The 15,403-nt window shown below is 53.5% G+C and overlaps 1 protein-coding gene across 1 annotated transcript in view; it reads left to right on the top strand.

Moving 5' to 3' along the window:
• The window catches only part of ZFPM1 (zinc finger protein, FOG family member 1), a 116,189-nt gene that overhangs the window by 79,671 nt on the left and 21,115 nt on the right, over window positions 1-15,403 (top strand). The window contains exon 4 of the mRNA XM_054049083.1: window positions 14,763-14,896. Within this exon, the coding sequence (XP_053905058.1) occupies window positions 14,763-14,896 (134 nt within the window). The remainder of the gene's footprint in view (window positions 1-14,762; window positions 14,897-15,403) is intronic.

The following is a 15,403-nucleotide window of genomic DNA, read 5'->3' as shown; positions in this document are numbered from 1 at the left end:
TTGTAGCTGGAGGGAGGGACTTAAGTGCAATCTGTATAGCTTGGCTCCAAGATGGCTAAGATGGGGGAGAGGCCAAGACCATTCTTCAAATATTAGCAGGGTGGGGAGGAATTATTGAGTGGCGGATTGGGGTGAGGCTAGGGGCTCTGGGATGTGTCTGGGGCTTTGTCTTCACTGCCAAGAAAAGGCCTGGCTGCTATCTTTTGTACTCATCCGGCGCCCATCACCGTGGTATCTGAGCCTCACAACATTTCATGGATTTATTCTCACCGCAGCCAAGGGGAGGCAGTGCTGTTATCCCCCTTGGACAGATGGGAAACTGAGGGATGAAGTGACCCTGCCCTAGAGTCACGCGGGAGAGCAAAGACTTGAGGACGGGTTTTCCAAGTCACCACTTTTCCAGTCCTTCCTCACTGTGAAAACTGCAGGTGCTTGTCTCTGCTAAGATTTTCCACAAGGGAGGCGATGGAAGCCCCATTCCTTAGACCACTCGTAAACTAGACTCTGCGACCGAGTGGAGCAGGAGCTGAGCTGTGGGTCTGGAGAGTTGGGTTCTCATCCTGGCTCCGGCAGTGACCTTGGGCAAATCATTTTGCCTCTGTTTCTCTTCCCACCTCCTGTCTGTTTGGATTGGAAGCTCTTTGGGGCAGGGACTGTCTCTTACCATGTCCATAGGACCCAGCGTGCCGGGGCCCCGCTTTCTCTTGGGGCACTACCATAATACAAATAAACAGAGAAGACAAACCACTCAGGGCACGCGTAGTAGGAAGCAGGCCTGGCCTGGCGGGGGCATAGTGTGGAGACTCTAGCGGCTCGTTCCATCTCTGACTTATATGGTTCTTCTCTGTAGCTACCTCCAGCTAAAAATCTTACAGGTGACTTTAATCTGTAATTAACCTTCCTGAGCAGGTCTTCTGCAGGCCTCTGCGCGTCGCGTGGGAGCGCGGGAGCTGAGCATCTTTGCAGGTGCCGTTAAGCAGGCCTACTTGACACATGGCTTGTAGATAGAGGCTGGGAGCTGGTTGGCCTCGGACTCCTGGGAGAGGGCGGGCAAACTTTGTTTAAAGCTGCTCCCAAATCTGTCATAGTCTCTTCATGCTGCCCCCCACCCTTCTCACGCCTCCTGCATTTCCACCCCCCCCCCCCCTAAAGTGATCGAGACGCTCCGGTGAGCTGCTGCAGGGTCTGGACCGCTGTGCCTTGCTCTTGCCCTTCCGATGCCGGCCCATTGCGCCCTGCCCTTTCGGCTCCGTCAGCAGGGAGCAAGGAGGCCTGGATTTCACTCCACCTCGGCTCGCTGTGGGCAAGCTTAAAGCACGGCTTGACCTGAGCTAGGCGAGGGGCAGCCCTTGAGTTATTGCTCAAGCTAGAAGTGCAGTGAAGAGAAGCCCTTGGAGACACTTGGGTGGCAATGCAGGTGCAGAGTTTTCATTCCTCAGCGTCGTCGTCGTCATTTCGGTTTTGCTGCTGGGGCTTGCTGTGAATTTCAGCCACCCTTTGTCCTGGACGCGTGAACCCGGCGCATGAGTTAGCGGCGGAGTTACACCCCCCGCTGCCCAGGCTGGGAATGCGCCTTGCCGGTGCAAACGGAAGTGCAGGCAAAGAGCGCCAAAACGTGGCTCTTAATGCGCAGCTCTGCGTTGGCGGTCAGTGGCCTAGAGCACTTCGCTGGTCTCGTCCATACGCCCGCACGGCAATCGCTCTGTGACACTCGACCACCACCCTGCAGGGAAAGAGCAGGACATGTGGGACCCACAGGCCGTGGGCAGTTGGGGATAATGGTCCCTGGTAGAAGGAAATATTGACCTGGCTGTGGCAGGAACTCCAGCATTGCTGCGCTCATCCCATACCACATGGCTGCGGCCATCAGCAGCTCTGACCTGCCCACTTGCCTGCTAATTGGCGGGCTGAGTGCAGGGTCATCCGCTCGCCCCCCTGCATCCCCAGTTGCCATTGGCACGGGCAGAAGGCGCGCGGCCGGCTGGTGCAGCCTGCACTATTTTTGTCCCTTGTGTCTGGAACGGTTGCCTTTTATCAGTGGCTGTGTGTTTTCTCTGCTGGGGATTGATACACAGAAGATGGAGTGCTCTGACATGGAAAGTGTCAGACCGGCGCTCTTATCTCGGAGACATGGTCTCCTGACCCAAACGCAACTGATTAGCCCGCGAGACGTGGGGACAGGGTGGGGGGAAAGGAGCAGAGAGGCTGGTGGGGTGGGGACCAAGGAGGGGAGGTGGCCGTTGGGCACCAAATCCGCTCCTTTTCCAAACTGGCCAGGGACGCTGCGTAACCCCCGGGCCCGTCTAAGCTGTCTAGGGTGTCACCGATTTCCCCTGAGGTTTCCTACAGGAGGAAGCTGCTCGAATGAGAAACGTACACAAGGAACCAGCTCCCCACACCCCGGCCTGAAAAATACAGCGCCACCTTATCGCTGCAGGGATTCCTGTCTGCTCCTTGGGCCAAGCCATCGGGGCCGTACCGGGAGCCAGATCCCTGTGCCCCAGAGCTCCTCAGCGGGGGCCCCTCTCCAGCCTCCCTCCACAGCGTGTTGTTCCGTCGCTCCTGCTGGGAGCCCAACGACTCTCTCTGGAGCTCGGGGACAGGAGCATGGCCTGAGTTAAAGACTCCCGAGTTTAAGCCTGGGGGTATCTTTAATGAGCAGGGCTGCCACTTTCTGGCTGGGCCCTGGGGCGGTGATGGGCTCACGGTCCTGTCAGTAGCAAAGGGAGATACTGGACGTCCTGACCCTGTATACAGCAGCTCCACTTGCTGGGATTTTTAACAGCTTCAGGCCCGGCCCAGGGGTTTGGATTTAGGCTATTAACCCTTCAAGGCCCAGTGTACTCTGTCTTTCAGACAAGTTCCTACAAGCCTGGGAAAGGCAGGGCTCAGCGGGCACGCCAGCCCTTTCTGTACAAGTAGAGATTCACGGCAGTGCCGGGTGCTGTGTACCCGCTGGGTGCTGCTGCCCACCCCAGAGCTGGCTGTACTGCGGGGGGCTAGCTTCTGTGGCACGTTGGGGATCATTTCAGGGGGAAGATGCCATACAAATGTGAGTTGTTGTTTGGGTAACAAAGTCCAAGGGCTGAAGGAGGCGGAAAGTCCAGATTCCCGCCGCTGGGCTCAGCCCTTGGTGATGCCTTCAGTGGAAGAGATGAGCTAAATCTGCCGGGCGGCTTGGTGTATGTTCCCCGTCGCCTCAGTGCCGTGCTTTCCAGCTCCCGTCTCGGGCGGTGCCTAGTTTGGAGGGACCTCCAGGTTGCCCACTTGCTCTCTGAGCGGCAGAGCTCCCCCTTCTCACTGGCCCAGGAGGGCTGGGCCTCTGCCCCTCCAGAGCCAGGCAAGGTTGCGCTCTTGTTGCCCCGGGAAGCTGTCCCTTTCCCAGAGCTAAGCTCTCTGCAGCACAGCCAGCGCTTCTGGAGCCCAGCAGCAGGGCCTGGGCCCCTCTTGGGCTGGGGCCTCTGTTCAGCACCCTGCCCCGGAGCTCAAATGGTGCATGTCTCTGCAATGATCTCTTCTCCCAAGGCTTGAAGCTGGCTCAGAGAATTCCCGGTGTCGTGGGCAAGTGCCCTGCGTGCGCGAGGGGTGTTTCACGTTGTACGCTAGGAAATGGGAACTCTGAGCCCGGCTCTGTGGCTCCAATGCGCAGTAACAGAAGCTGCTCCAGCATCGCGCTGTGCCCAGGTGCCGCTGAGAAATGCAGATCTTGCCACCAAAGGGAAGTGTGGATGTGTGGGGCTGGGGCAGGGAGGCCGGCAGGGTGGGCTTGGACGCTCTCAGAGAGGGGGTGGGGGAGAAAGGGGATGGGACTGATTGGAGGAAGGAGACACGTGCTTGGCTGCTGTTTTCTGATCAGAGTCCATAAGGTTTAATGGAGGAGATCCAGGCCAAAGAGACCCTAGGGAAGATGGCCATAGAGTAATCCCCAAACAGACCCTGTTCTGCCCGTTTCTCTAGGCAGTGTCCTTGCAGTAGGTTTCATTTGGGAGCTGATAGGGTGTCTAACCCCCTCCCAGCCCCATCATCCCTTTATTCCTCACCCTTGGCTTTTCAGTTATCTCAGCATGACCCCTTCTCCCCTCCAGTTCTGGCTGCATTTTGCCCTCTCTACAGTGGTAGCCAGAAGTCAAACTGGTCAGGAATTTGTCGACAACCCTTCCCCGGCCACCCACGGGGCTGAAAATACTGAGCCATCAAAACTGAAACGTTTCCCGGGAAGGTCTCTGCTGAGACCAAACTTCTGGTGGGAAGGTTTCTCAGGTCCCGGTCCAGACGAGAGAGACCCCAGAACCACCCAGTAGTCTTGTGCTCTCTGGCCCAGTGAAAGTTGAATTATTGATACAAAGCAGAACAGCTTGAAACGGATCGTGCCGCTGAATCAGGCAGAGCAGCGATTTGAGCCTGGGTCTCTCCCACATCCCTTGCAAATGCCCTAACTGCCAGGCTGTGGGCGGTGCTCTTCCATCGCCAGGCCTGGGGGGTGTCTATGCTGCAGACCCCTGTGCGGGTTTGACAGGGACAGAATCTCTTCACTGGTCGGACCTTGGCACCCAGGCTCGGTCCATTGATGTAAGAGGGGCTCTTCCTGGTGTGCCCAGAGCGCGGCTGGTGGTTCATCCCAAGTGAATCGAGGATACGGCGTGAGGAGCAGGAGCTCTGCCTTGAGGACCGCGTCGTAGGCAGGGATACTGCCGCCTTCACCCTGTGTATTTTCCTTTGCTGGTGATAGGGTGACCAGATGTCCTGATTTTATGGGGACAGTCCCAATTTTTGGGTCTTTTTCTTATATAGGCTCCTATTTACCCCCCCCCCCCCACGCCCCCTGTCTCGATTTTTTACATTTGCTGTCTGGTCACTCTAGAGCTGGTAAACTTGTAGATCTGCCCTGATGGGCCTGAGCCAGTGCTGTGTGACTGGAGCCCCATTCTGCCCCCCCCCCCGATCTTTTCTTCAAGGGGGGGCATGTTCACATTTGTGGCTCTGGATGTGAGTCCGTCCCCTGGTTTCTGGCCAGGGTTGGATCAGCAAAGGGAAGTGTCCTGGCTCTGTCAGACCGGGTTCGCTGTGTTTCCAGATGGCAGAAGTCTTGTGAGACCATCAGATTCCCCTCACCCCACAAGATTTCCACCGTTTGGGGTCCAGCGCAGGGATTTCAGCCCTGTCAACTCCTAGCTCTGATTCTGGCTGGAACCTGAGCCTGATCCGAATGGATTCGGAGTCCTTCCCTCCTTGGCCCATCTCTGATTGGAAGGGACCGTGGATTCGGCTGCTTTTCCCTCCTTGTTCCTGCTGGGTTTTGTTCCCTTTTCTAGTATCCCCCGGGGGAGAGGGGTATGGGGTGGGGAGTAGCCCCGCTGTACACAGCACCTGCCCTTCAGAGTCCTTCACGCTCCTCTGGGAGCCAGGGATTAGATGGGCGGGTGGCTGCCGCCTCTGCCCCTCTCACCTTCAAGAGCCGGGAAATAAAGCAGGGTTTGTGTCAAAGCAGCAAATCCAATTGAGCTCTTCAAAGGCTCGTTAACAGCAAGGGATCCCGTGTGGCGGGTAGCTCCCAGGAGAGGAGAGGCCAGGGGATCTGTTTCCTCTGCTCTCTCCCCTTGTCCTTCTGCCTCTTCTTGCCAGAGAGATGTGGCTTTATTCTGTCTCCCCTAATCCTCTCGTCCCAGAGCGAAGCTGGTTTGTAATGGTACCTAAGGAGGCCCAGTGAGCAGGGACATGCTGATGGGATGTTGGACGGCCAGCACCATCACCGTGTTAATTTCCTAAATCAGGATAAACCCTAAGATACAAATGTAGCCTGAGTCCCTTTGGCCTCTAGGAGGATAATGTCTGAGAGAAGCATTAGCTAGTCATGCACAGAACAGAGTCAGGACTCCTGGGTCCTATAGCCGCCACTGCCCCCCGCGCTGTGTGAGCTTGAGCAGTGGACCATCCTGCACTGAACTATGGCGGAAACGAGAGGGGCTGGCTTCTCCGGACGTCACCTCTTCTGCCAACAGCTTGCGGGTAGAGGGGGTTCGGCTCGCACCTTCTGGGCTGATCCCACGCTTCGGAGGGAGAGACACCTCTCGGATCAGAGCCACCCTCGGGGAGAAAAGTGGAGAGAGCAGACCTGGAAGGTTCTCTGACAGCTACCAGAAAGATGCTTCTGATCCCCCAGCCAATCAGCCAGTCACCCCCGTGCTGGAGGCTATATTTAACCCCACCCCCAGAAAGCAAAGCCACACCCAGCTATAACAGGTCTGAAGAGGGGCTTCCCTCTGCTAAAGCTCACTCCTCGTCAGCGGTCAGAGCGGAGGGGAGCAGGGGTGGGGTGATTGGGGGAGGTAGCCCCATGTGGACGGGGGCTCCGAAATAGAACTGGGGGCGGTTTTCTCATCACAGGCTCCAGTGGCCGGCCGGGAAGGCAGCTTTGGACTGATACGATCCATGGGAGCCCCAGCCCACAAGCCAAAGGGCCGGCTTAGGCACCAGGCGCCGGGGACCTCACCAAGCAACCGTGTTGAAAGGACACACATCTGTGTTGGCCTTGGAGCTGCCTGGTGGCTGCTGCTGCCCATGAGGCCTGGAGGAGCGTGATCCCAAAAACACTGCACCGGGGGAGGTGCTGAAACACCTTCCCATACAGCGGGGACGGTGATTCCGCCCTCCCAGCGGCGCTGTGTGCGAGGCTCTCGGACATCACAACGGTTAGAGCTTGGGCAGTCCCCAGGCGGAAGCAGCACCTCTGCTCTTCTGCAAGGTTCGTAGATCATGGAGATAAGATCTAGAAGGAGGCAGCTGAGTCTGGGGTGGACCGAGGACCAGCTCAGATTAATCAGCCCCTCCTAGCCAGGCATTCTCTCGTGGATGATGCCCCGTGGTGCCGTAATTCTCCTGAAATAACCCTAGCACTGAGGATACAGACATTGAGCTGCCAACACCCTGAGTGCAGAGAGACCCGCTGGGTAATAAACCCCTCATCAGGCTCGGAGCTCTCCAGCCGGCACAATATTTGTGCCTCACGGTGTTTCTAATTCTAAAGCAACTTGCCTTCAGGCAAGCACCGCCTCCTCCCCTTGGCCTGCCGGATCCCACGGCTGGGCTGAATTTCCAGTGGGGCGAATGATGCCATCGAAAGACATGATAGACTGGAGAGGCAGAGCCAGGCAGGAAAAGGAGCTGGCAGGTAGGGGAGACCTTGCCAACATTGAGTGTCTTTTAATAGCTGAGAGGGAGCACGGACAAATCTCGGTCCAGAATGTTTCAACATTCAACTCTGCATTAGACCGATCCAGGGCCAGGTTGTGGGAGCTGGGCATACAAACACCTGATGTGGGGTTGTAAGTGGCTCTGAGTGTGTGTGTGTTAGTGCTCTATGTGCATATGCAAATTAGGTGTGCATAAATGTGGGTATAATTGCGTACCCCTAACCAGGAAAATCTGGCCAACGTGGTCTATGGAGTCTCTGTTTATTTATTTTTTTCCTCCGGTTTATTGCAATTGGAAAGTACCTCTTTAGTGAGTGTAAAGCGAATTTTAGGAAAGCGTGGGCCTTTGCCTGCCTCTGAGGCTGGCTCATTTTAAGAGGTTAAGAATATATTGCCGCTAGCAGTGAATAGAGTTGCTCCCTTAGCTCAAACAATAAAGGCTTAGATTTTCATCTCTGAAGATCAGAGGTTTCAAACCCAGCTGAGGGCCCAGCCATGAAGAGGGGGCCAGGATCAGTCTAAATAAATTATGAATTGTGGGAAGATTCCTGGGAGCAGCAAGGAATACGAGTGTCTCTGCATTGTGCACGCTGTGATGCTACCCTCCCATGAAGATGACCTTATTGTTCTATCCTCTTTGGTGGGAGCTCAATGTTGGGTATCTTATCCAGGCTGTCCTGATCCCATGGACGATACAGCAGAACTGTTCTGTACCTCTCCTGACACAGTAAGTGCTCAGAGACTGGAATCTCTGCCTTTCCTCCACCACCTCCTGGATAATCTGCATGGGTCTTCCGAGCGAAATGAGCGATTTGATTTCATTGACAGTCACCAGCCCATATCATGGACAGGCCAGGCCAGGCCACAGCCAGGTCAGCTTCACAAGAGGGCAGCCTACATGTACAGCAGGCTTTTCAATAAGCCTTGGGACACCGGGGACGTTTCTGAAGAAAACAAAAGTTGTGCCAATATTTTAAGAGTAAACTGGATGACCTGGGTAATTATAGGCCTGTTAGCCTGACATTGATCCAGGCAAGATAATGGAGCAGCTGATCTGGGACTCAATTCATAAAGAATTAAAGGAATTAATGCCAATCAACATGGGTTTTGGGAAAATCGATCCTGTCCAACTGGATATCTTTTTTTTAAGAGATTACAAGTATGATTGATAAAGATAATAGTGGTGACGTAATATACTTACAGTTCTGTAAGGCGTTTGACTTGGTACCCACGACATTTTGATTTAAAAAACTGGAACGATCTGAAACGAACATGGCATAGATTAAATGGATTAAAAACTGGCTAACTGATAGGTCTCAATGTGTCATTCTAAACAAGGAAATATCTTGAACGGGTGTGTTGCGAGTGGAGTCCTGCAGGGATCAGTGCTTGGCTACTTAACATTTTTATCAATGACCTGGAAGAAACAAAAAATCGTCACTGATAAAGTTTGCAGATGATGCAAAAATTGGCGTGGTAAATAACGAAGAGGACAGGCCACTGATGAAGAGCGATTTGGATTGCTTGCTAAGCTGGGCTCAGGCAAACAATAGGCATTTTAATACGGCTAAATGTCAATGTCTACCTCTAGGAACAAAGGATGTCGGCCATGCTTATGGGATGGGGGACTTTATCCTGGGAAACAGTGACTCCAAAAAAGAGTTGGAAATCATAGTGAATAATCTGCTGAATGTGTGACGCTGTGGCCAAAAGAGCTAATGCGATCCTTGAATGTATAAACAGGGGAATCTGGAGTAGGAGCAGAGAGATTATTTCACCGCTCTATTGGGCAGTGGTGCAACTGCTGCTGGAACACTGTGTCCAGTTCTGGTGGTCACAATTCAAGAAGGACGTTGCTAAATTGAAGAGGGGTTCAGAGAAGAGCCCCGAGAATGATTACAGGAGTTAGCTGAACAAAGAGAAGGTGAAGGGGTGACTTGATAGTCTATAAGTACCTACGCAGGGAACACATACTTGATAACGGGCTCTTCAATCTAGCAGAGAAAGGTCTAACAGGATCCAACTGTTGGAAGTAGAAGCCAGACCAATTCAGACTGGAAATAAGGTGTAAATGTTTAACAGTGAAAGTAACTAGTCATTGGAACAACTTACCGAGGGTTGTGGTGGATTCTCCATCACTGGCCATTTTTTAAAACCAGATGGGCTGTTTCTCAAAAAGCTCGGCTCTGGGAATTATTTGGGGGAGGTTCTGTGGCCTGCGCTATGCAGGAATTCAGACTAGATGATCACAATGGTCCCTTCTGGCCTTGGACTCTATGAATCTCTCTCTCTCTCTTGGTGCAGGTTTTCTGGGGACTCAATAGCTGTCGTCTTCACTTTAACCCTGCTGAGTGGGGTGATGGGGCCTCCATTTAGCACACATTTGAGTGTTGGTTCGCTGCCATCTTATCTGCACTTGGAAAGACAAAGGCGCAGTTAAAACATTTTAGAGCAGCCTTCATAGTGTATTTACATGTTATCTAACCCATTAAACCTAGAAGCTTATCAGATCATCAAGGCCATTAAGCCCTGAAGCTGCCTCGACTTAGGGTTCTCGGAAGTGAAATAGCTCCTACTGCCTCCCTTGTGATGGAATGCCAGGGTGCATGATGGACGAGGCTTTTCACTCCATGCTCTGCCATGGATGCAGACATGAGCACCTGGGCACAGCCTCTTTCATGGTGAGAGGCATCAACTAGTGCAAATCAATGTGCTATGTGGAGTTAGATTTGAAAGATGCCGTGGAAAAACAGGCCGATAGGAGAGACTGAGTCCCACTGCGAACCTGTAGGACACTTTCCTGACCCGAGCAGGAGATCCCAGCTCGGAGATCCCTGCTCAGAGGTCCAGAGGAAGGCGTAAAGCAAAGCAAATCCAAGCTGTCTGGAAACGTGCACCAGGTGAAAATGATTTCATAGAATCACAGAAATGTCAGGGCTGGAAGGGGCCTAGAGAGGTCATCAAATCCAGCCCCATGCGTTGAGGCAGGACCAAGTAAACTTAGACCATCCCTGGCAGGTGTCTGTCCAACTGGTTCTTAAAAACTTGCAACGATGGGGATTCCACACCCTCCCTTGAAAGCCTGGTCCAGAGCTGAACTACCCTTAGAGTTAGAAAGGTTTTCCTGATCCGTAACCTAAATCTCCCTTGCTGCAAATTAAGCCCATGACTTCTTGCCCTGCCTTCAGTGGACACGGAGAACAATTGATCCCTGTCCACTGCGTAACAGCTCTTAATGTATTTGGAGACTATCAGGTCCCCACTCAGTCTTCTTTTCGCAAGACTAAACATGCCCAGTTTTTTTAACCTTTCCTCATAGGTGCTCAGGGTTTCTAAACCTTTTATTATTTTTGTTGCTCTCCTCTGGACTCTCTCCAATTTGTCCACATCTTTGCTCAAGTGTGGCACCCAGAACTGGACACAGAACTCCAGCTGAGGCCTCACCAGTGCCAAATACAGCAGGACCATACCTCCCATGTCTTACATACAACATGCCTGTTAATTAGGGTTACCATTCGTCCGGATTTACCCGGACATGTCCTCCTTTTTGTGCTAAAAATAGCGTCCGGGGGGAATTTGTAAAGCACTCACAATGTCCGGGATTTCCCCCCTCCCCCGGAGCGGCTGGGAGGGCTGCAGGGAAGTCCCGGGCTGGACTCCGGAGCAGCTGGAGAGGAGCTCCGCCCTGCATTCTGAGCAAGTGTCTCAGCACAAAGTGCAGCCCTCCCCTTTTGCAACTGGGAGCGGTTACTGCCATGCAGCGTAGCAAAACGGGAGCGAGAGCACTTTGTGCTGATACAAGGGCAGCTCTCTCCTGCAACCCGGTCCGGGCCAGGGACCGGGTTTTGTTGTGCAGGGCCAGGGACCGGGTTTTGTTGTGCTGGGGAGCTCAGCCACGTGTCCGGCTCGCACAGAGCCCAACACCCTGTTCTGAGCAGCAGGGTAAGGGGGGCAGGAGAAGGGGCAGGGAGGTTCTGGAGGGGGCAGTCAAGAAACGGGGGGGGGCTTTTTGGGGGGAGTGGAGAAAGTTTTGGGCAGTCAGGGTACAGGTAGGGGGTAGGGTCCTGGTGGGCAGTTGGGGGGGGGGGGTCTTAGGAGGGGGCAGTTAGGGGACAAGGAACAGGGAGTCTTAGGTAGGGGGTGGGGTTCTGGAGGGCAGTTAGGAGCAGGGGTCCCAGGAGGGGGCAGTCAGGGGACAAGGAGCGGGGGGGTAGGGGGCTGGGAGTTCTGGGGGGGAGCTGTCAGGGGGCAGGAGTGGGGAGAGGGATCGGAGCAGTCAGGGGACAGGGAGCAGAGGGGTTTAGATGGGTTGGGAGTTCTGGGGGGGAGCTGTCAGGGGGCAGGAGTGGGGAGAGGGATCGGAGCAGTCGGGACAGGGAGCAGAGGGGTTTAGATGGGTTGGGAGTTCTGGGGGGGGGGGCTGTCAGGGGGTGGGGAGTGGTTGGATGGGGCGTGGGAGTCCCAGGGGTCTGTCTGGGGGTGGGGGTGTGGATAAAGGTTGGGGCAGTCAGGGGACAAGAGGCAGGGAGGCTTAGATAGTCCTGGGGGGCAGTTAGGGGCAGGGGTCCCAGGAGGGGGTAGTCAGGGGACAAGGAACGGGGGGAGGGTTGGGAGGTCAGGGGGGGCGGGAAGTGGGAGGGGCAGGGGCGGGGCTAGGGCGGGGCTTCTCCCGTCCTCTTTTTTGCTCGCTGAAATATGGTAACCCTACTGTTAATACACCCCAGAATGATAGTAGCCTTTTTTCGCAACAGCATCACCTTGTTGACCTGTGTGACGTTATTGACATAAACTGGGACCATATAGATCATTGTTGCAACCAAGGTCCTGTAGTGGCACCCAAACCTTGTATAAAGGGGGTCAGATGGGGTGTCTAAGACAAGGTTATGGTTGGCTGGTTATGATTATGCTGTCTATATGTGTGTATCAGTTTTGTAGTTGAAGTTATGAATATTGGCTCTATACTGTCTGTATGGCAAACTTATGCTATGCTTCTGGGTGACATCCCAAACAAGCTGGGATTAGCTCTGCCTAGCCTGCTTGATGGCCCATTAAGGACCATCAGCTATACAATGGACCCATTGAGAGAAGGCAAATATGCCTTCAGACTCAGCAAAGTATGCAGGGACTGGCCCATGTGACTCCAGACTCCATTTTGCTGTAATTTTCCACAGTAAGAACAAAGAGGTGTTCTTACACCTGGAAAAGACTATATAAGGCTGATGCCTCATCTCCATTTTGTCTTCAATCCTGCTTCATACCTCTGGAGGAAGTTTGCTACAAGCTGAAGCTCTGAACAAAGGACTGATGACCCACCCCAGCTGGGGATGTTCCAGAGACTTGATTTGAACCTGCAGTTTATTCTATCGCTGCTACAAGCCTGAACCAAGAACTTTGCCATTGCTGGATGTAATTGATTCCATTTAACCAATTCTAACTCTCTTCTCTATCTTTTTTCTTTTATCAATAAACCTTTAGATTTTAGATTCTAAGGGATTGGCAACAGCGTGATTTGTGGGTAAGATCTGATTTGTATATTGACCTGGGTCTGGGGCTTGGTCCTTTGGGATCAGGAGAACCTATTTTTCTTTTATTGGGGTATTGGTTTCATACCATTTGTCCCCATAACGAGTGGCACTGGTGGTGATACTGGGAAACTGGAGTGTCTAAGGAAATTGCTTGTGAGACTTGTGGTTAGCCAGTGGGGTGAGACCAAAGTCCTCTTAGTCTGGCTGGTTTGGTTTGCCTTAGAGGTGGAAAAACCCCAGCCTTGGGCTGTAACTGCCCTGTTTAAGCAATTTGTCCTGAGTTGGCACTCTCAGTTGGGTCCCACCAGAACCGCTTCGTCACAACTTGTATTCAATTTGTGATTCGCTGTGACCCCCAGATCCTTTCCAGCAGTACTCCCGCCTGGCCAGTTAGCCCCCATTTTGTTGGTGTGTTTGATTTTTTCCTTCCTAAGTGAAGTACTTTGCACTTTTCTATATTGCCTTTCAGCTGGTTGATTTCAGACCAATTCTCTTATTTGTCCAGGTCATTTTGATTCTAATCCTGTCCTCCAAAGTGCTAGCAACCCCTCCCAGCTTGGTGTTAGCTGAAGATTTTATAAGCATACTCTCCACTCTGTTATCGAAGTCATGAATGACAATACTGAATAGTACCGGACCCAGGACTGACCCCTGCAGGACCCCAACCCCAAATATGTACTGATCAGTCTGATCCCCCGCACGTGAGCGTGAGTCCCTGCATTTACACACACAATCCCTTCCTAGAGCCTGGGCTGCCTCCTGAATTTGAAGCAATTCCCTGCTGTTGCCTTGAGTGGAAAGATGGTTCCTGCCGATCATTGGCTGGAGCAGTGGTGTGTTTAGGTTTCTGTGTTTCAGGATGGCTTTACATGGGAACAGGGGAAGTGGCAGGACCCTCCCTGCTCCAGCACCGGGGAAGAGGCCTTGCTAGATCGCACTGTTTGCCTGGGGCTGGTACTAGACTGAGAATTATTGCAGCTCTGCCGTTATTGTGCCAGCAAAGACGGGGGCACTGCCGTAGACTGGCCTCAGGTGTCCTTACCACCAGGTAACGTCCTGCTCACGTTTGCACACCACAGTGGTTAGAAATGCCAATCTCCCGTCTGCACCTGGCTAGAGCCAACTTGCTCAAAAGTCGCACTGTAGACGAGGCCTTTTGGACTTGACCTGGACTGATGCTTTGTGCCCCGGCAGCAGCACCCGAAACTACTTCTTAAGAGTCTTGACCTCTGCATCGACTCACCTTCAGATGTTGCCCACCACGACGCCCCCAGCTCCTATCCTACAGTGCTGCCCACCCCACCCATCTCGTTGTGCCTTCCTGTGTGCATTCAGCCATCGCTTGATTCCCTTGATTTCAGCCCGGTTCTCCAGCTTATTGGCTCCACCCTCCCCATGCGTGTGCGAGCTCTCCCTCTTCTCCCCTGTGACCAACCCAGTCTCCTCCACTCCAGCTTCTGAATTGCAAAGGGTGGCTTGCCTTGGACCCAGAAGATATTTCTGTCCCCATCTGCCCCAGCTATGCAGAACGCAAGCACTGTTGGGTTTTGTGCATTTCTCTTTTAGGCAGCTGCGTATCCATGTTACACACATTCCCTCCCTCAGCCACACCTAGTTAGTCCCTAGACATTTCCAGAGGGAATTGACATGTCGCTCAGATTGAAAGAGAACGCAGTGCCTGATCAACAGGAAGGGCTGCTGATTCCATGCAGCAAAGCACCCAGAAGTTGATCCTTCTCTTCACTGAGAATCTCTCGACTCCACCAAACTACCTGGAAATCTCCTGCAAACAGGCTCCAATGCTCACCTGCTTCCCGATGGGCTGCAGGTCCCATGAGAAGTCGGTTACTTACGTGTATTTAAATCGCCGAGCAAAGCTCTGACTTTGTTCCTGTTTAACGGGGACCATTTGTAGTCTGGAAGGCGAGCAGTGCTCTTCGGTTGGGCTTGGCTTTGACGGGTTACTGCCATGCCCTTTGAATGCTGTGGGGCAGCAGGGTGAATCCAGGCCCCTCTCTCACCCTCCTCTTGTCCTCTCTCTCCCCAGATGAGCTGGAGCTGGTCGCACTGGAGGGGGAGAGCAGAGTGCGTGCTAGGCGGAGCCTGCCGGAGGGGTTGTCCTGGGGGCCGTACCCAGGGAATATCCACAGCGAGCCGGCTTCTCCAGGGCAGAGCGAGACGGTAAGAACCACTCTGTGCTCCCATTGTTTGGGCCCCATGCAGCTGGTCTGGGCGAGGTCTGCCAGTGCCTCTGTCCCCACCAAGAAGGACTAGGTCTGTCCCCTCCATGGGAGAACCACCCCTCGCGGCCCTACAGCAGCACTCTGGGGTTTCCTTGGTGTGGCGTCTCCAGACCAGCTCAGGGATGATGGTACTTTGTCCAGTGCTGTCGCTGTCCGTTTTTTATTCCTTCATAAAATGCATGCGAGATGTCCGTCCGTGTTAAGGCTGACGGTGCAGAGATTTTATGCAAATGACTTGTGGCCCTGATTTACATATTTGCAAGTATGTTGCCTTATTTACATATCAGCAAATGCCCTGGTTACCAGCACTTAAGACTGACAAGGCTGCACCATGGAACGAGCTGGAGGAACGCAGGCATTGTCGTGCTCCTGGCTGGCTCTGGTATCTCCAGGGGTTCTGTCCAGGTAACAGTGGTGGCTCCTGGAATGGTCCTAGCCATAGAGA

This window comes from Malaclemys terrapin, chromosome 14 (assembly GCF_027887155.1).
Source record: "Malaclemys terrapin pileata isolate rMalTer1 chromosome 14, rMalTer1.hap1, whole genome shotgun sequence".
NCBI classification, from domain to species: Eukaryota; Metazoa; Chordata; order Testudines; family Emydidae; genus Malaclemys; species Malaclemys terrapin.
This window is presented reverse-complemented; position numbering and strand designations above follow the sequence as displayed.